The sequence below is a fragment of the Aquarana catesbeiana genome, linkage group LG04 (genome assembly GCF_042186555.1).
Source record: "Aquarana catesbeiana isolate 2022-GZ linkage group LG04, ASM4218655v1, whole genome shotgun sequence".
NCBI classification, from domain to species: Eukaryota; Metazoa; Chordata; class Amphibia; order Anura; family Ranidae; genus Aquarana; species Aquarana catesbeiana.
Genome location: NC_133327.1, coordinates 454,940,936 through 454,961,351, shown reverse-complemented (window position 1 = coordinate 454,961,351; position 20,416 = coordinate 454,940,936). Strand labels below are relative to the sequence as shown.

The following is a 20,416-nucleotide window of genomic DNA, read 5'->3' as shown; positions in this document are numbered from 1 at the left end:
GGAGGGGCACTCTCGGTAGTCCTCTGTGGTTGCGCTGGTGGGATTGGGCATTTATGGCTGCTCTCTCTTTCTGTTTCAGAAAGCCACAGACAAAAACAAGTCCCCCCATGGTTCTAAGAAGAGATGTCCCTCTTGTAGAGTCACCATGGGGGAATCCTGAACCAGGGCGCTCTGTAAGGAGTGCATTGAGGGGTTAGTGAGGAAGCAGGCGGCAGAACCGGAGTACGAACCTGGCGGTGTCCGTCAAGGAGCTTTCTAGCACCTTTCAGTCTTTTAAGGCACTTTTTTCTAGTTTCCAGGTGCCGCGGCCCCAAGAGCAATCCTCCACCAGCGCAGTAGGGTGTTAAACTTAGCCCAGCGGACTCCATTAGCGGAGAGAGACCAGGGGGCTTCAGAGAGGAAATTGAGGAGGAGCCAGACAGCGCTGCTTCAGACTCCCAAGGGGGGTCGGATGGAGAGGGGGTGGATGGGGAATCCATAAGAACCTCCTATTATAAGCTTTGCCTTGATGAAGTGGAGGATCTCTTAGGAGCTATCACACCACTTTGGGAATACAAGAGGAAAAGAAGGCCTGGGGGAACAGAAAAAGAGGGTGTTCCCGGTCCACGATGTCTTGGCCGAAGCCATCAAGAGGGAATGGCAAGATCCCAAAAGGAAACCTTTCTTTTTAAGGGCTTTGAAACAAAGGTTTCCTTTTGCAGAAGAAGAGGCTCTAGTCTGGAATAAATCTCCTAGGCTAGACGCAGCTTTTTCACAGGTTTCAAGGCATGTGGACAGCCCAAGAAGACCCAATGACAGGTTAACCACCGTGGGAGGAAGCTTTCCTCTCACAGTGGGAGATGATTACCTCCAGCCAGTTAGGGATCATAAAAAGATACCGGCTGGAGTTTTCAAAACCTCCTCCGCACAGACTTCTTGTCACCAAGCTGCCAAAATGCGCAGAAAAATCGTCAGCTCTTCTACCCTCCCAACAGGAGTTGGAGGAACAGGAGGTGGTGGTGGCACGAGTCCCAGCAGGAGAGACCGGCAGAAGCTTCTATTCCCACATCTTTGTGGTCCGCAAGCCTTCGGGAAAGTTCAGGCTTATCCTGAACCTAAAGCCCCTGAATGTCTGTTACCTACAGGAGATTCTGGGTGGACTCTGTCTACTCGGTAAAGGCACTTCTTCCCTCAAACTGCTTCATGGCATCGATTAGATTTGAAGGACGCCTATCTGCACATCCCCGTCGCAGAGGGCTACCAGAGGTTCCTCAGGTTAGCAGTAAAAAACAGGGAAAGGGACGTTCCATCTACAGTTCAGGGCACTCCCCTTTGGTCTATCCTCTTTCCCCTCGCATCTTCACCAAATTCATGGTGTAGGTCCTGGCCTTTCTGCAGCTCAGAGGCATCTCGGTAGTCGCATACTTGGATGATCTTGGGGTGGCTCTTGAATCTGGCAAAAACCAGCTTGGTTCCATCCCAAAAGGTCACCTTCCTGGGCTACGTGTTAGATTCAACAAAGCAAAAGGTCTTCCTTCCCTTAGAGAAGATCCAGAAGGTGGACAAGGCAATGTTGTTGCTCCAGGGCAGCTGTCAGTTCTCAGTAAGAAAAGCCATGTCAGCTTTGGGCTTACTGACTGGCAGTACAGTGGGCAGGGCTGCATTTTCACCCTCTACAACTGTTCATCCTGAGGGTTTGGGACCACAGTCAAGGGTCCCTGGACTCCCTGATATCTATGCCGAGTCAGGTCAAGAGGTCCCTTTGGTGGTGGAGAAAGGTGTCCAATCTATCACAGGGCCTGGAGTGGGTCCTACCAGTCTCCAGGACGGTCACGACCGATGCGAGTGGCACAGGTTGGGGGACGCACCTAGATTCCTGGATGGTACAAGGTACTTAGGGGAGAGAGGATGCAAAGAAGTCCTCGAACTGGAGGGAACTGATGACAATAGCCTTGGCACTCAGAGCCTTTCAGAGAGAACTTCAGGGACAGCACATGCAGGTCCGTTCGGACAACTCCTCAGCGGTGGCCTATATCAACAGGCAAGGGGGTACCAGGAGCAGATCCTTGTGGGTCCTGGCAGAATCCATCCTCAGGTGGGCCGAAACAAACGTTCTTTCCCTCTCGGTGGTACATTTGAAGGGGGAACAAAACCAGGTAGCAGACTTTCTCAGCAGGAAGATGCTGAGGGAGGGCGACTGGGTTTTGAACCAGGACATCTTTGAGATGGTCACTTGAAAGTGGGGGTGCCTTGTGTGTACCTCTTCGCTTCGAGGTAGAACACAAAGGCGCACTTTTTTTTTTTTTTTTTTTTTTCCCTGAACAGATGGGACGGGGCGGTCGGGGTGGATGCACTGACTCAGAGCTGGCATTTCTTCAGGTGTTATGCCTTCCCCCCTCCTGTACTGATTCCAGCAGTTCTGAGAAAGTTTCAGTTGGAAAACACAACTCTCATTCTGAACGCACCACACTGGCCCAGGAGGTCGTGGTTCTCCATCTTGATGGGTGTGGCTGTGGAACCTCCCTGGATTCTACCTATCCAAGAGGATCTGCTTTCTCAGGGGCTGATCTGTTGTCCCCAGGTGGATCGGTGAAATCTCGCAGCATGGCTACTGAGGAGGAATTGCTGAGGGGCAAGGGTTTCTCGGATCGTTTAGTGGCGACTCTCCTAAGTTGCAGAAAAAAGGAGACGCAGGCTATCTACTTAAAGGTGTGGAGAAGCTTCAATAGCTGGTGCACAGAAAGTTCCTTTGTATGCAGCTCAGTTGCAGTGTTGGAGTTTCTAAAGTCAGGAGCGGACAAAGGATTAGCCCTTAGCACTTTGAAAGGACAGGTATCCGCCTTGAGCATTTTCCTGGAAAAGCCGCTAGCAACAGATCCATGGATAGCCAGGTTTTTTAAAGCCTTAGGCAGACAAAGGCCAGTAAGAATTCCCTCCATTCCCCATGTGGGATCTTTCCCTAGTATTACAGGCCCTCACGGGGGAACCATTTGAGCCTCTGGGGTCCTGTGCGATAGAATTAGTCACCCTCAAGACGGTGTTTTTGGTGGCGATCACCACGGCAAGGAGGGTTAGTGAACTCGAAGCCCTCTCTATTAGGACACCTTTTTTTTCAGGTTTTTCCGGACTGTGCGATTTTTAAAATGGATCCGGCATTTTTGCCAAAGGTGGCCTCTAAGTTTCATAGAGGCCAAGAAATTATTTTACCTACCTTTTGTTCGAGTCCTGTGAGAGAACAGGAACATATTTTTCATAAATTGGAGGTTAGAAGGTGCGTTCTTCAGTACTTGGATAGTACAAAACAGTTCAGAAATTCTGATTCCTTTTCTGTGTTATTTTCTGGGGCTAGGAAAGGGTCCAGAGCCTCTAGACGTACACTATCCAGATGGTTGAGGTTAGCCATTATTCAGGCTTAAGTGGTCGGGGGGGTTGGAGCCCCCGGAGAGTATTAAGGCACATTCCACCAGCTCACCAGGCAGAATGGGCTGGTGCTTCTCCAGAGCAGATTTGTAGGGCTGTAACTTGGTCCAGTTTTGCCACATTCGTGAAGCACTACAGGTTGGACCTGCTGTCGGCCAAAAAAGCAGGCCTTTGGGCATAAAGTGCTGCAGGCAGTAGTCCCCCCTAAGGTAAGGTGCTCGCTTATCCTCTATGGTGGCTGTCCTGAAAGACGAACAGGGAAAAACGGAGTTACACTTACCAGTAACATCCTTTTCCATGAGTCTTGATTTAATTAAACGTGCCTGCTCTGAAAAAACAGATATATCCCAATAGTTGGGAGGTGCATATATAGTGTAAAACTATACTACAAAATTTCAATATAAAAAAAAAAAAAAAAATGCTAATAATATATAAATTATAGAATGAATACAATCCTTATATAAAAGTATCCCATAAAGTGCAGCATGCAAAAAAAACAATATATATATGTGGTTATATATATAAGATCAAAGTGCAAAATCAAGTGTCCACATTTAAAAGTTCAATTCATTGATATCAACACATAGAGTTCAAGTAAGTGGTGTCCACAAAAACAGTGTTCCTCATGCTCCTCCTTAATGGTGTTTACAATCCAGCATGCTTCAGTGCTCTCCTGTGACCCCCCACTTGTGCTTGCGCTCACCTCTGAGCGTGTGACAGACTATCAGACTATCTGATGACATCTGAGAGTGGTGGAGTTTATATCAGCATACCCTGTATGAGCCCAAGGGGTGGCTCCAATGCGTGTTTAGACACCGTTTAATTACCGTGTCACACGCTCAGAGGTGAGCGCAAGCACAAGTGGGGGGTCACAGGAGAGCACTGAAGCATGCTGGATTGTGAACACCATTAAGGAGGAGCATGAGGAACACTGTTTTTGTGGACACCACTTACTTGCACTTTATGTGTTGATATCAATGAATTGAACTTTTAAATGTGGACACTTGATTTTGCACTTTGATCTTATATATATATAACCACATATATATATTGTTATTTTTGCATGTTGCACTTTATGGGATACTTTATATAAGGATTGTATTCATTCTATAATTTATATATTATTAGCATTTTTTTTTTTTTTTTTTTATATTGAAATTTTGTAGTATAGTTTTACACGATATATGCACCTCCCAGCTATTGGGATATATCTGTTTTTTCAGCGCAGGCACGTTTATTTATATTTTTTGGTTCATGCACGCAATGAAACGTGGTTAGTGTTTGCATCTTATCTATATTTGTTTCACCTCACAGAGGCATCAGTCCATCTTTGGCTCACAAGACCCCCACATAATTAGTCTTGATTTAATTGTTGGTTATTCCTGAAGAGCTCATCACATGAGACCGTCAGGTAAGATAAAGGTTAGTATGACGTGTTCTTGTGTCTCCCCAGCTGGCCAGAGATACTTTTGAAGAACTGAGGGGCCGGGGGGACTGTGAGGCTTAAATCTTACAGTATAAGTCGGTGTTTCCTGAGAAGGGAGGAGCCAAGGTCTCTCTATGGTGGCTGTCCTAAAAGACCCCTGGAAAAGTATGTTACCGTTAAGTGTAAATCCATTTTTGCACACGTTTAAAAAAAATATTTTTTAAATGTGTACAATGATTAGACAGATCCCCCAAACATTATATATTTTTCAAAAGAAGACACCCTAGAGCAGGGATATGCAAATAGTGGACCTCCAGCTGTTGCAGAACTACAAATCCCATGAGGCATAGCAAGACCCTTACAGCCACAAGCATGACACCTAGAGGCAGAGGCATGATGGGACTTGTAGTTTTTCAACAGCTGGAGGTCCGCTAATTGCATATGCCTGCCCTAGAGAATAAAATAGTGGTAGTTCCAATTTTTTATGTCACATGATATCACAAAGGTCTAGAAAATGCAAAATTTCAGTAAACGCACTAAAGTGAATTTTAGGGCAAACAAACGCAATAAACTACCTACATTTTTGGTAAAATATAAAAGACAATGTTGCACCAAGTAAATAGGTATCAAACGTGTCAAACCTTAAATTTGTGTGCGTTCATGAAATGGCATCAAACTTCAGCACCCTATATATTTTTTTCAGTTTAGTGTAACAGAATAGGTCTTGTGCTAGAATTATTGCTCTCACTCCGGGATGCGTATACGTGTATTGCAACTGACGCTTTCTTGCAAGGTGCCCCCGACACATGCATTTACATTTGTATGTGTGGGGGCCTCAAAAAAGAAATGTATGTGCTTGGGTGTAACTTTATATTTTTGCAGAAATTTTTTTTTTTTTTGTTTTTAACTTTTTTCTTTCATCACATAGCGGACAATCTGCTGAGCTGGCCAGAACTAGTTTTTGAGGGTGTCTATTGCACAGCTCTTACTGTGAAGAAGCCTTTCCGTATTTGAACGCTAAATCTGGTCTTGCTTGTTTTAAGGCCCTTCCATCGTGTTTTGGGGAGAAGTGAGGGGTATTCTTCTATCCTTGTTTCTTAATATAGAGTCCTGTAACTTAAAATATACAGTATGTTTGATAATTGTTGGTGTTAAAGGTATTCGACCCCAAGCCCACTTTGGAACCATATCAATAATTTTTTTTTTTTTTTACCCAACTACATTAAATTTGAAATTTGGGATCACCAGAATTTAAAGAAGGCTGCCTGGAGTGGCATTGGTAACATCTGCATGATATAAAGAATTCATTTTAATATTTGTTTTGCTTTAATTTTTTTTTTTTTTTCACTAGAGACGGAAAGTTTGTGGGATTTCCTCAGCATTTCAAAATGTCTACTAAGTGTATATGCACAGCTGTTTTAGGCGTGTGAATTTTGGCACCATAGTAATTTGTAATTATTTATGCATTTGAACACTTTGCCATTTTAGCCAGCAAATGGGGAGCATGCTCAGTCCGGTCAAGAGATTAAAGTGATATTAAAGTCTTGTTTTTTTTGTTTAAAAATAACAAACCTATCGTACTTCCCTGCTCTGTGCGGCGGCTTTGCACAGAGCAGCCCAGATCCTCCTCTTTTCGGGTCCCTCGCTGGCACTCTTGGTCCCTCTCTCCTGCTGAGTGTCCCCACAGTAAGCAGCTTGCTATGGGGGCACCCAGGCCACTGCTCTGTGTGTCCATTCAGACATGGACGTGTGGCTAGACCTTGCCCCCTCTCTCTCTCTCCTCATTGGCTCATTAACTTTGACAGCAGCGGGAGCCAATGGCACTTGCTGCTGTGTCTTAGCCAATCAGGAGGGAGAGTCCCAGACAGCCGAGGCTCTCATGCAACATTGCTGGATCGAGATGGAGCTCAGGTAAGTGTTAGGTGGGCTGATGTAGTTTTTTTTTTTTTTTCTTCATGCATAGAATGCATGAAGATAAAAAACCTTCTGCCTTTATAACCACTTTAATGTGTAGTTTGTTCTCTCCAGAAAAAAGGGGTACTCTGGCTCTCATGCTTTATCTTCAGTATTTTGAGTTTTTGATTTGATTAGAAAAAACAAAGTCACCAATTCTCTTTAACAAGGATTAAAAAGATATGCGCTCTTTTTTTTTTTTTTTTTTTTCTTTTTTACCTGTATGTGAAATATTGGATTTTTTTAATCGTATCCTTCTTCATAGGTTTAACTGATGAAAAAGTGAAGGCATATCTATCCCGCCACCCTCAGTTACTGGATGAGTTTGTATCAGAAAGCGTTGCTTCTGAAACTGTAGAAAAATGGATGAAGAAAAAAAATAGAAATGAAGGTAAGATTTGGTTATGTTTTTCAAAGTGCTTCTTATTTAAAAGGGATCATATCAAGCTTTGAAAAGCCCTGTAAACAGCTGCAGGCACTTGTTTTGGTGTTCTTGGTAACGTTATTGCACCTGTGCTGTTTTTACTGTATGTTTAACACTGGCTGCAGAAGACTATGGGCAAAGTTTTAGGCAGCGTATACAGACATTTACTGTAGGCCTCATGCCCACAGACGTTTTTACAGACACTTTTTTGAGCGATTTTAGCAGCCTAAAAATGCTTCTCCATGTTAGCCTATGGCCTCATGCCCACCATGGCTTTTTTGAGCTTTAAATGGCATAGCCGTTTTTAAGCTGCAAAAAAAACCCAGGACCAGTGCGTTCTGAGTCTCCAGCGCTAGAGCTGTAAAAATGTCAGATGCCAGCAAAAAGTGTTAAACGCCATTTAATGAGGCTTAACGCTGTGTTAAGCCTTGTCCAGCGTTTCTGTCTCTATTCAAAATCAATGTTTCCCTAAGGGAGCCCACTGATTTGAATAGAGGTCGCACCAGAAGGCGGATCAGGAGGATCCGACTTGCGGTGCGACTTGTGTGCTGAGAATCTTGAGGGGGGAACCCAGCGAAAATTAGAAAAAAAAAATTGGCGTGAGGTTCCTCCACCAAGACGATACCAGACCCTTCGGTCTGGTATGGATCTTAAGGGGAACCCCCACACCAAAAAAAAAATGGCATGGGGGTCCCCCCAAGATCCATACCAGACACTTATCCGAGCACGCAGCCCGGCAGGTCAGGAAAGGCTTATATAGACTTACATAGGCATGGGGTGGGGTCACCGGGTGATGTCATCCAGTGACCCCGCCCCTTATGACGTCACAGTCACATCATACCCCGGGACTGTGAAGTCATAAGGGGCGGGCTCACCGCATGACGTCACCCGGTGACCCTGCCCCATGCCTTTATAAGTCGTTGCGCACCGTGCACACGGCATTACAGCGGGAGAGAGCGTCGAGTCAACGGAAGAAGACGACGCAAAAGAGCAGAAGATAGCGGAGGAGCCCGGCAGAAGGCAGCGGGAGAAGAGGCCAGAGAGAGCGAGGAGAAGTCGGAAGAGACCCCCGAAGTCAGAAGAGACCCCCGGAGCTGCCTAGTTACTTTAAAAACCTGTGTGGTATTTTTTTTTATTGACACTTTTTTTCCCCAGCTGAATGGGTAGGGGTATGATGTACCCCATACACTCATTCACATAGGGTGGGGGGCCGGGATCTGGGGGCCCCCTTATTAAAGTGGACCCCCAGATTCCGATAAGTCCCCCCGCCTGCAGACCCCGACAACCAACGGCCAGGGTTGTCGGGAAGAGGCCCTTGTCCTCATCAACATGGGGACAAGGTGCTTTGGGGTGGGGGGGTGCAGGGCCCCCCCTGCCCCAAAGCACCAACCTCCCATGTTGAGGGCATGTGGCTTGGTATGGTCCAGGAGGGGACACTTGCTCGCCCCTCCCTTTCCTGACCTGCCGGGTTGCGTGCTCGGATAAGGGTCTGGTATGGATCTTGGGGGGACCCCCACGCCATTTTTTTTTTTTGGTGTGGGGGTTTCCTTTAAGATCCATACCAGACCGAAGGGTCTGGTATCGTCTTGGTGGGGGAACCTCACGCAATTTTTTTTTTTTTTATTTCGCTGGGTTCCTCCCTCAAGATTCTCAGCACACAAGTGGCACTGCAAGTCGGATCTTCTTGATCTGACTTCTGGTGCGACCTCTATTCAAATCAATGGGCTCCTTAGGCGACCATTGATTTTGAATAGAGACAGAGAAACGCGGCTAAAAGCCGGATAAAATCGCGTTTTTACTGACACTTTTTTCCTGGCGTCTGTACTGGCTTTACAGCCCGTTTTTTAAAGCGTCCGTGGGCATGTAACCTTAGAATCAAAACATACTTTTGCGAAGCTGTGCATTGCCATAATTCAAGTGTTAACATTCAGTACATTAGTGCTTAATGGCGCCATTCATTTTGAATTGCTTCATGCTCTGACACATTGCAACACAGCTTTGACAGTCATGCATTGAGGTGCCCCATAACCCACAGTAAGGCACTACTGTATGTCGGGGTGCACTGTGTCAGAAAAATTTCTGTGTTGGCAGCCCATTTAGAAAGAATGGTTCTAAATTTAAATTTGAGCCAAATTTTTGGTTTAATAACTGTTTCTTTTGTTAACCGCAAATGTATATAATACCTGCTGATCTCTGTTCAACCTACTGTGAATAGAAACCAACAGCAGAAAATTAAGTTTTGCTGCAGCCTATGGGCAAGTCCAGCTCAAATTGAATAGTGTTTACTGCACATCCAATCACAATAGAAATGCTTTCTAAGGCTCCATTCACGCTTGTGCAACTTGTCATGCCACTTTGGACATCAAAGTGGCATGACAAGTCATTCCCCATGTTTTCCAATGATAACCATATACAACGGAGACGGCCTTAAATTTTTCACTCTTTGTTATATTGCAGCCATTTGCTAAAATCATTTAAGTTTATTTTTTTCCTCATTAATGTACACATTGCACCCCATACTGACAGAAAAACACAGAATTGTTGACATTTTTGCAGATTTATTAAAAAAGAAAAACTGAAACATCACATGGTCCTAAGTATTCAGACCCTTTGCTCAGTATTTAGTAGAAGCACCCTTTTGATCTAATACAGCCCTGAGTCTTTTTGGGAAAGATGCAACAAGTTTTTCACACCTGGATTTGGGGATCCTCTGCCATTCCTCCTTGCAGATCCTCTCAAGTTCTGTCAGGTTGGATGGTAAACATTGGTAGACAGCCATTTTTAGGTCTCTCCAGAGATGCTCAATTGGGTTTAAGTCAGGGCTCTGGCTGGGCCATTCAAGAACAGTCACGGAGTTGTTGTGAAGCCACTCCTTCATTATTTTAGCTGTGTGCTTAGGGTTATTGTCTTGTTGGAAGGTAAACCTTCGGCCCAGTTTGAGGTCCTGAGCACTCTGGAGAAGGTTTTCATCCAGGATATTCCTGTACTTGGCCGCATTCATCTTTCCCTCAATTGCAACCAGTTGTCCTGTCCCTGCAGCTGAAAAACACCCCCACAGCATGATGCTGCCACCACCATGGTGGGACTGTATTGGACAGGTGATGAGCAGTGCCTGGTTTTCTCCACACATACCGCTTAGAATTAAGGCCAAAATGTTCTATCTTGGTCTCATCAGACCAAAGAATCTTATTTCTCACCATCTTGGAGTCCTTCAGGTGTTTTTTAGCAAACTCCATGCAGGCTTTCATGTGTCTTGCACTGAGGAGAGGCTTCCATCAGGCCACTATGCCATAAAGCCCTGACTGGTGGAGGGCTGCAGTGATGGTTGACTTTCTACAACTTTCTCCATCTCCAGACTGCATCTCTGAACTTAAATGATTTTAGCAAATGGCTGTAATATAACAAAGAGCGAAAAATTTAAGGGGGTCTGAATACTTTCTGTCCCCACTGTATGTACAGTACGTCTTAAGGTTGCAGCGACTTCAAAGTAGTTCATGCACTACTTTGGTCCGAATTTCATGCAACTTGATGGCCTTAGACTTCAATGTTAACCCTCAAAAGTTGCATGATAGTCGTACCTGAATGTTCTACAATTCAACAGTTGTGCATGTCGTACACGTGTGAATGGAACCTTAACCACTTGCCGACTGGCCGCCGCCTATATATGGCGGCAGGTCGGCTCGATTGCGCAAATCATCGTATCGGTAGAGCAGTTCTTTCAAGAGCTATAGTGGGCTATCACTTACATCGGCGATGCGTAAACAAACAGATCCCCGTTCTGTCAGGAGAGTACAGAGTGATCGTCTGTTCCTAGTGATTGGGAGTACAGAGAGATCGCTGTTCCTAGTCAGTCCACTCCCTCCACAGTTAGAAACACCTCACTAGGACACACTTAACCCCTTCCTTGCCAGTGTCATTTATACAGTAATCGGTGCATTTTTATAGCACTGATTGCTGTATAAATGTCATTGGTCCCAAAAAAGTGTCAAAAGTGTCCGATCTGTCCGCCGCAATGTCGCAGTCCCGCTAAAAATCGCCGATTACTAGTAAAAGTAATAATAAAAATACCATAAATCTATCCCCTATTTTGTAGACATTATAACTTTTGCGCAAACCAATCAATATACGCTTATTGCGATTTTATTTGTTACCAAAAATATGTAGTAGAATACATATTCGCCTAAACCGATGAAGACTTTTTTTTATATATATTTTTTATAGCAAAAATTAAAAAAAAAAAAAAAAAAATATATATATATATATATATATATATATATATATATATATATATATATATATATATATATATATATATATATATATATATATATATATATATACACACCCCTCACATTTTTGTAAATATTTTATTATATCTTTTCATGTGACAACACTGAAGAAATTACACTGTTACAATGTAAAGTAGTGAGTGTACAGCTTGTATAACAGTGTAAATTTGCTGTTCACTTAGAATAACTCAACACATAGCCATTAATGTCTAAATCGCTGGCAACAAAAGTGAGTACACCCCTAAGTGAAAATGTCCAAATTGGGCCCAATTAGCAATTTTCCCTCCCCGGTATCATGTGACTCATTAGTGTTAAAAGGTCTCAGGTGTGCATGGGGAGCAGGTGTGTTAAATTTGGTATTATCACTCTCACTCTCTCATACTGGTCACTGGAAGTTCAACATGGCACCTCATGGCAAAGAACTCTCTGAGGATCTGAAAAAAAGAATTGTTGCTCTAGATAAAGATGGCCTAAGTTATAAGAAAATTTCCATGACCCTGAAACTGAGCTGTAGCACGGTGGCCATGACCATACAGCAGTTTAACAGGACAGGTTCCACTCAGAACAGGCCTTGCCATGGTCGATGAAAGAAGCTGAGTGCACATGCTCTGTGTCATATCCAGAGGTTGTCTTTGGGAAATAGACGTATGAGTGCTGCCAGCATTTATGAAGAGGTTGAAGGGGTGGGGGGGTCAGCTTGTCAGTGCTCAGACCATACGCCACACACTGCATAAAATTGCTCTTCGTGGTTGTCATCTCAGAAGGAAGCCTCTGCTAAAGATGATGCAAAAGAAAGCCCGCAAACAATTTGCTGAACACAAGCAGACTAAGGACATGGATTACTGGAACTATGTCCTGTGGTCTGATGAGACCAAGATAAACTTATTTGGTTCAGATGGTGTCAAGCATGTGTGGTAGCAACCAGGTGAGGAGTACAAAGACAAGTGTGTCTTGTCTACAGTCAAGCATGGTGGTGGGAGTGTGATGGTCTGGGGCTGCATGAGTGCTGCCGGTACTGGGGAGCTACAGTTCATTGAGGGAACCATGAATGCCAACATGTACTGTGACATACTGAAGCAGAGCATGATCCCCTCCTTTCGGAGACTGGGCCGCAGGGCAGTATTCAAACATGATAATGACCCCAAACACACCTCCAAGACGACCACTGCCTTGCTAAAGAAGCTGAGGGTAAAGGTGATGGACCGGCCAAGCATGTCTCCAGACCTAAACCCTATTGAGCATCTGTGGGGCATCCTCAAACAGAAGGTGGAGGAGCGCAAGGTCTCTAACTTCCACCAGCTCCGTGATGTCGTCATGGAGGAGTGGAAGAGGACTCCAGTGGCAACCTGTGAAGCTCTGGTGAACTCCATGCCCAAGAGGGTTAAGGCAGTGCTTGAAAATAATGGTGGCCACACAAAATATTGACAGTTTGGGCCCAATTTAGATATTTTCACTTTGGGGTTTTCTCACGTTTGTTGCCAGCGGTTTAGACATTAATGGCTGTGTGTTGAGTTATTTTGAGGGGACAGAAAATGTACACTGTTATACAAGCTGTACACTCATTACTTTACATTGTAGCAAAGTGTCATTTCTTCAGTGTTGTCACATGAAAAGATATAATAAAATATTTACAAAAATGTGAGGGGTGTACTCACTTTTGTGAGATACTGTATATATAAGAATAAAGTTCCAAAGGTTGCTGCACTTAAAAATTTGTTGCTTTATTCCATCAAATCTTTGAAAAAAGATTACAAAGCAAGTAGAGTCATTCCAGACAAAATAGTTACAATCATCTGTTCAAAGATTACTTTTTGGGCTGATTTGCTCGCGCCCTTCCTTAGATCGGTCAGAATACATCTGAAGGTTTTCACCACAATCATCTACTTTTATATGTGTTTCACAAGCATCATCACACATGGAATCTATATGGTTAATCATTCTCAGTTTCTATCCAATCAATGTTACTGAATACTAATCTTATACCATAGACACAGAAAATAGCTAATCGCACGGCCGATAATCTCAATATCTCATTGTCATCCTGCAATTCATCCTATTTTCAGATCTGAAAGAGATATATGTGCATAAAAAGATATATATCTTCAATAAATAGATGTAAAAATCTGTTCAGTCACAACACAGAACCAATAGCCTATTAAATAAACAGATAAAGATCTAAATCCACGTTTAAACCGTGTAGGGCAATTGTATTCAAAAAATGGATCCAGTGTACATCTCTTTTTCTGAGGGTTAATTCACGATCCCCCCCCCCCTTCTGTTTCTTTCAATCCCCTCCAGGACCATATATTTCAATTGTGACATACTATGTCCAAATTCAAAAAAATGTCTAGCAAGTGGTAGCTGTGTTAATTTATCCCTAATGGAATATTTGTGTCATGCGATTCTTTCCTTCACTTTCTGTGTAGTTTCACCAATGTAGACTAATCCACATGGACATTTGATGGCATATACTACAAATGATGACTGACATGTATAGTGTCCCCTAATGGGACTATTGAAACCTTTATGGGGGGGGCGTGTCCGGACGTTGAGGTGGGTGGACGTGCTACAGAGGAGCTCCGCCAAGTCCTCTGCAATCCGGAGCCATCCGCAGCCTATACAACCTAATATTTTCCTCCATCTGTGCCCCACGACTGTCAGGGGCTGGCTGCAGTATTTTTGGGGCAAATTGACCCGTACAGCCAGTGGATTGACCTGGTCCCAGGCCACCGCCGGCCCTGCACTGAACGCCGGCCGCCATCTTGCGGCCTACAGGACAGCCGGAATCCCCGGACTCGCGTGCCGCGATCGGCGGTACGGGGGGTGCCCGATCGGCCTATAATTAGGTCAGCTGCCTCCGGAGCTAACGGCTGTGGGCCCCGAACACCCGCGGCCTACCAAACGCCGGCCGCCATCTGATCCTAGGCCGCTGCCGGCCCTGCACTGAACGCCGGCCCCCATCTTGCGGCCTACAGGACAGCCGGAATCCCCGGACTCGAGTACCGCGATCAGCGGCGCGGGGGGCGATCGATCAGCCTACACTCCCTCGGGCCATACACCCAGGACTGCTACTTCTGGGGCTGACGACTGTGGGCCCCGGATACCCGCGGCTTACAGCGGATCCGAGGCCTGGGAGGCCTACAAGACTACTGGACCTTGGGCCTGCAGTCAGAGGCACAGGAGCCATCCAGCAATTCATCCTACAAGGTGGACACCCCTCCACTGCCCCAGAGACTAAGGTACAGGCTCTTTTATTATTTGGGGACATTCAGCACTGGCCGCCATCTTGCAACCTAACAGTGAAGTCGGGCTCACACTGTAAAGGGACAAATCATATTTGGACTGTGCTCTCCTCCCTGTGTATCTGCGCACACACAATATTTAAAAGAGCCACCCGCACTGACAGGGGGACATTGCTGCTCTCTCGGGTCTGCCCCCCCCCCCCCAGACCCCCCTTTTCTATATTGAGGAAGGGGCTTCGATAGAGAGCAATCAACCATGGATGGCTGAAGCCGCACACCCCTGAGACCCGTGCCATCCCGACAGCAACAGGCTAATCCCGCAATACAGCGCACCTGCATTTTACATGGCGGCAGCTAGCTCACACTCCTCGGAACCTACTGACCCTCAACAAGGCACCATACAGAGGTACCTACTTAGAACAGCGCTGACTGATCCTCGAACCCCTAAAGACAAGATGGCGCCTGGCCGCAACCCAGGGAAGACCAAACCACCCACCGCCACTCTAGTAACAGTTAACATGACTGGGGACGCAAATGAGAAACTCCAAGAATCCAGAGGAGAGTCATCAGCCTCCTCTACAAGGTCAGTCACATCACAAGACACAGACACCGGGGAACTACGGACAACTCCTCACCCCCTGACGGGAGTGCCCATCAGAACGGAAGCCACAGCCCTATTGTCTGCCTTCAGAACTGATTTTGAATCCTGGGCAAGCAAGATAGAAGATTCCCTACAAGTAGAGCTGAACGCGCTGAGACAAAAAGTTACAGCTAATGAGGAGGCGGTATCAGTCTTACATACTGCTCAAGATGACCATGAGGCACGTATAACAGCCCTTGAATCTATATCCGCGACACATCTCCGTCGCCTACGCCAACAGCAGCTTCGCATTGAAGACAGCGAAAACCGCAGTCGCAGGAACAATATTAGACTGCAAGGTCTACCTGAAGCAACATCGGGAGCGGAACTGAAACCCACTGTCATATCTATCCTCAATAAAGTGCTGGGCAACATCACCAATTGAATTGGATCGTGTTCACAGGGTGGGTGGGCCGGGGGGAGCCCGGGAGGGTCGCCCCCGCGATGTCCTCTGTCGGGTCCACTATTATACCTTGAAGGAGGAGATCATGCGAAAAGCATGGAACGTGGGCCCAGTGGACTTCTTTGGAGCCTCTATCCATCTATACCCTGACTTATCTCGCAATACGCTATACATGCGTCGAGTGGTGCGCCCTCTACTAGAGCTTATACGGTAAGCCGGTGCCTCCTACACATGGGGCCACCCCTTCAGCATCAAGGTGACACGGGGAGATAGCAGGTTCACGCTCTCCGATCCAGATCAACTGCCTGACTTTTTCATATTTCTTGAGCAAGAGCTGGTAGATATCTTGAACTGGCTAGACCCTCCAGTCGACGGATCGAGACAGTTGGGACTTGGTTCACTCCCACAGCGTCGCAGGCGACCTAGGTCTAGGTCAGTCTCTTCTGGCCCAGGGATGAGACGGCCTACCTCTCCAGAAGATTAACCCAGAAGTTGCCCGAGATCTATGGATCACTTGGTAAATGATGAAGTGACAGCGTGGGTCGGACCTTCTGGCTCTTTTCCTGCTCTTTGCCAATTTATTGTATGGCTGGGGTTCGGGAGAGAAGCCTATGGTCACCTTAAGACTCTCACTAAAAAGGGAGTCAGGTACTGATACAATACAACAACAGCTTTATATAAAATGTTTTGCTTCATGTTAGATTGTTCCCTCTCACCTCCTCCCTCTGTGGCGTGCGTTGGGGGGGGTGTGGCGGGAGTGGGGGAACCGCACCGGAGGGAGGTTTGGCCACCGGCCTTAATTAACCCCCATTTTGGGAGGCTGTAAGTTTAGAAGGCGCCACACATGATGCGACTGGATGCGTCCTCGGGTGGGCCCCCCGTTTCCCCCTGCGCCCCTATGCGCATACTGCAGTTGTGGCTAACTGATTTATTTACAAGAGGGAACCGATGTAATTGTATTGTATTTTCTATATGATTCCAGGTTAACTACTTAAACCCACTGCTGATATTTAATCCACATATGTTTCACATACGTTTTACATGATTAGTGTGCCACATATATTATATGCATGCCTGATTCGCTGTCGGGATCACGGCTCAGGTTCACCCATTTCGACCTTCCCCCCACAGTAGGACAGGCACTGTTTGTGCCTAAAGCGTGATATATCACGCAGTGTTTTGCGCTAGCAAACACATTAGTCTTCTGGACATATTTTTAGGTGTCCTTTTACTTACACCTTACCTTTTCTATTATTCTCATACTCTTCTTTCTCCTTTAATTCCTCTCCTTTTCTTTTGTCTTCCTTTTCTCCCACTTCTATATTCCACCTCATCTCCCCACTCTACCCCGAACTGATCTCCGTACCCCCCTTTTTTTTACATCCTATTGTTCTTTCCCCTGCACGGCCTCTAACACCCCGACATGGCTCATACGGTAACCTCACGCCCCCAATTGAAACTCTGTTCATACAACGTCAATGGGCTGAACATTGCTTCGAAACGTGGACAAATACTATATCAGATGCACAAAAGACGAGTCAACGTGCTTTTGTTGCAAGAGACCCACTTTCACTCTGAATCCACCCCTTCCTGCTCCAGTAGATATTTTAATAGATGGATCCACAGTACCAATCCAACACAAAAATCTAAGGGAGTATCTATTGCGTTTCATAAAACACTCCCTATTGAACGGCTTGATCATATGGCAGACCCCCAGGGCAGGTACGTCTTTGTGAAAATCTCTCTATGGGGGACTGAATTTACAATAGCTAACCTATACTTACCTAACACACACCAAATCCCATCGGCCTTACAGTATTTTAAGATCTTATCGGGTTTCGCGGAGGGTAAGCTCATACTCGGAGGGGACTTCAATACTCCTATGGATCCACTCTTGGATTCATCGACATCCCGTTCCTCTATATCCTTCCCTAAAATACGGGCCCTAAAACGTGCCATCTACAATTTGCATCTTGTAGATATATGGCGGATATTGTACCCAGAATCACGAAACTACACACACTTTTCCAACGTGCACCGAACGTACAGTCGTTTAGACTACTTTTTGATCGACCACAGCTGTCTTGATTGGTCCCCAAATTGCGAAATAGACCCTATGGTTTGGTCCGACCACTCTCCTGTATTCCTGACACTTACAGTCCCCTCTACGCCAATAAAAGAATGGACATGGAGGTTGAATGACTCGCTTCTGACTGAGCCAGGGTTCGATACTCGGATAGCGGAGACTATCTCAAATTTTTTTACAGACCACACCTCTGATGACACCTCACCACCCATTAAATGGGAGGCATTAAAGGCCGTCTTACGGGGTAGTTTCATCCAAATGGGTACCCGCATGAAGAAAGATCGCTCGGCCGCGATAGCCACGGCTATAAACAAACTCAGGACACTAGAGACTACCCATAAACGCTCCCCGACTGCAGAGGTGCTTGCGGAGGTTTCTTCCGCTCGCTCTCAGCTTAGGGAATTATATGAGGCTTCAGCCCGTACATTTGCGAACAAACTAGCCTTTCACCAATACAAATTCAGAGATAAATGTGGTAGATCACTAGCTCGCACCCTACATACCAAACAACCCAACACCTTTATACCCCATATACGGGACAGTTCTGGGAATGTTGTCTCGTCACCCTCTGAGATGGGACAGGTTTTCCGGGACTTCTATCAATCCCTCTATAACATACCTGTAACAAGCCCCACTGATCCCCTTTATTCTAGAGCGGACACGCAAGCCTCATATATCGCACAAAACGCATTACCTACTCTAGATGACAAAACGATAGAGGACTTGGAAGCTCCGATATCGGAAGATGAGGTTGCCCGCGCCATTGCATCTACCCCATCTGGTAAAAGCCCGGGCCCTGATGGCTTTACCCCGAAATTTTATAAACAATTTGCTCCCCTTCTCACCCCTTTCTTAACGAAAGTATTTAATTCAATCTCTGAGCGATCGGTATTCCCACCGCAGACTCTAGAGGCACATATCACTCTCATCCCAAAACCAGACAAAGACCTGACTATATGTGCTAACTACCGACCCATTTCGCTGATAGGGGTTGATTTGAAAGTGTACGCGAAGGTGCTGGCTAATAGACTACAAACGTTGCTACCCCGAATCATACACTTAGATCAAGTGGGCTTTGTGAGTGGACGAGAGGCACGAGATAACACCCTGAAAACACTTCTCATTGCAGATTATGCTCGAACCCACAATGTCCCATTGTGCCTTCTCACGGTAGATGCGGAGAAGGCCTTCGACCGTGTCGATTGGCAATTTTTGCGTCTATCACTACAACAACTGGGTCTGGGCCATAATATGCTCTCAAGAATAATGTCCCTTTACACTTCTCCCTCCGCCAAGATTAGACTAAATGGAGGAGGGGGGGGGGGGCGGGGGTCCCAGATGCTTCTTCCTACCACAGGGCAGCGGTACTCACACGTATTGTGGATTGGTTTCACCATTCCTCCTCCAAGATCTGGGTTCAATTGGAGGAACATCTCAATGAGGCTGATCTCTGCGCCCTGCCGTGGACACCTATGGCTCGGCGTAGAGGTGGTACCCTCTCTACTGCCCTTACCCGTCAGACTCTGCAGATATGGGACCGACTGCTATTAACGAGTAAATTATCTAAACCCCGGGGCCCGATGACTCCTCTCTTTGGGACCCCGGCCTTCCCCCCGGCGGAGGTTGGGGAGAGATTTGGACCCTGGAATAGGGATAGTCACAGACGTTTAGCACAGGTACTACGCGCTGACCCATCTTTGAGACCGGACACCAAACGAGCGCGGGGCCCCCAACCATGTGGTTACAAAGGAGTCAATTAATATCGTACATACGTACTCTCTCCCCCATCTCAGAAATCCTAGACGACCCGACAGACTTTGATGAGCTGCTCTTACAGCCAGATCCCCCAACACATGTAGTATCACTATTATACTCCCTTCTATTAAGTGTATCTACCCCTGACCTTCCAACATACACGCGGAAATGGGAAACAGATCTACAGCATTCCATCTCCCCTGCTGATTGGCAAAAAAGTTTTATTTTAACACATAAGATCTCTTTGGCAACTAAGAATCAAGAAAAGGGGTTTAAGCTATTAACAAGATGGTACAGGTGCCCGGCGACTATCCAGCGATTTAACCCCTCTATCTCAGGTACTTGTTGGAGATGCCTGTCCTCTAGTGGGACAATGCTCCACATATGGTGGGCATGCCCTCCAATTCGGAAATTTTGGCAAAAGGTTTTTGATCTTTACAGCAGACTGATGGCGACCTCAATTAAGCCCACACCAGAGATAGCCATACTATCTATGCTTCCGGGCCCACTCAAGCTGATTAAAAAGGACATACTGCGCCACTTTTTGGCCGCAGTCAGGACAGTGATCCCCAGACATTGGAGAACAATAGACGTGCCTTCCTTGGGAGATTGGGCTGTCGAGGTGGATCGGATAAGAGATCTGGAGCATTTGCTGGCGCAGGAAGCAGGGACAGAGGAACAGTTCTCCATTACTTGGACCTCATGGTCGACGTTCCGATACTCGGATGACTTCCTTATATGGATCAGAGATGCCCCGTCTTTGCCCGTTGATTAGCCATGTCGGGGTGCTCCCCAAGTC

The 20,416-nt window shown here is 46.0% G+C and overlaps 1 protein-coding gene across 2 annotated transcripts in view; it reads left to right on the top strand.

Annotated features, from left to right (window-relative positions):
- Positions 1–20,416, top strand: part of PDE10A (phosphodiesterase 10A) — a 516,915-nt gene that overhangs the window by 79,218 nt on the left and 417,281 nt on the right. For both annotated transcript variants that reach the window (XM_073627496.1, XM_073627495.1), the window contains exon 2: positions 7,044–7,169. In XM_073627496.1, the coding sequence (XP_073483597.1) occupies positions 7,044–7,169 (126 nt within the window). The remainder of the gene's footprint in view (positions 1–7,043; positions 7,170–20,416) is intronic.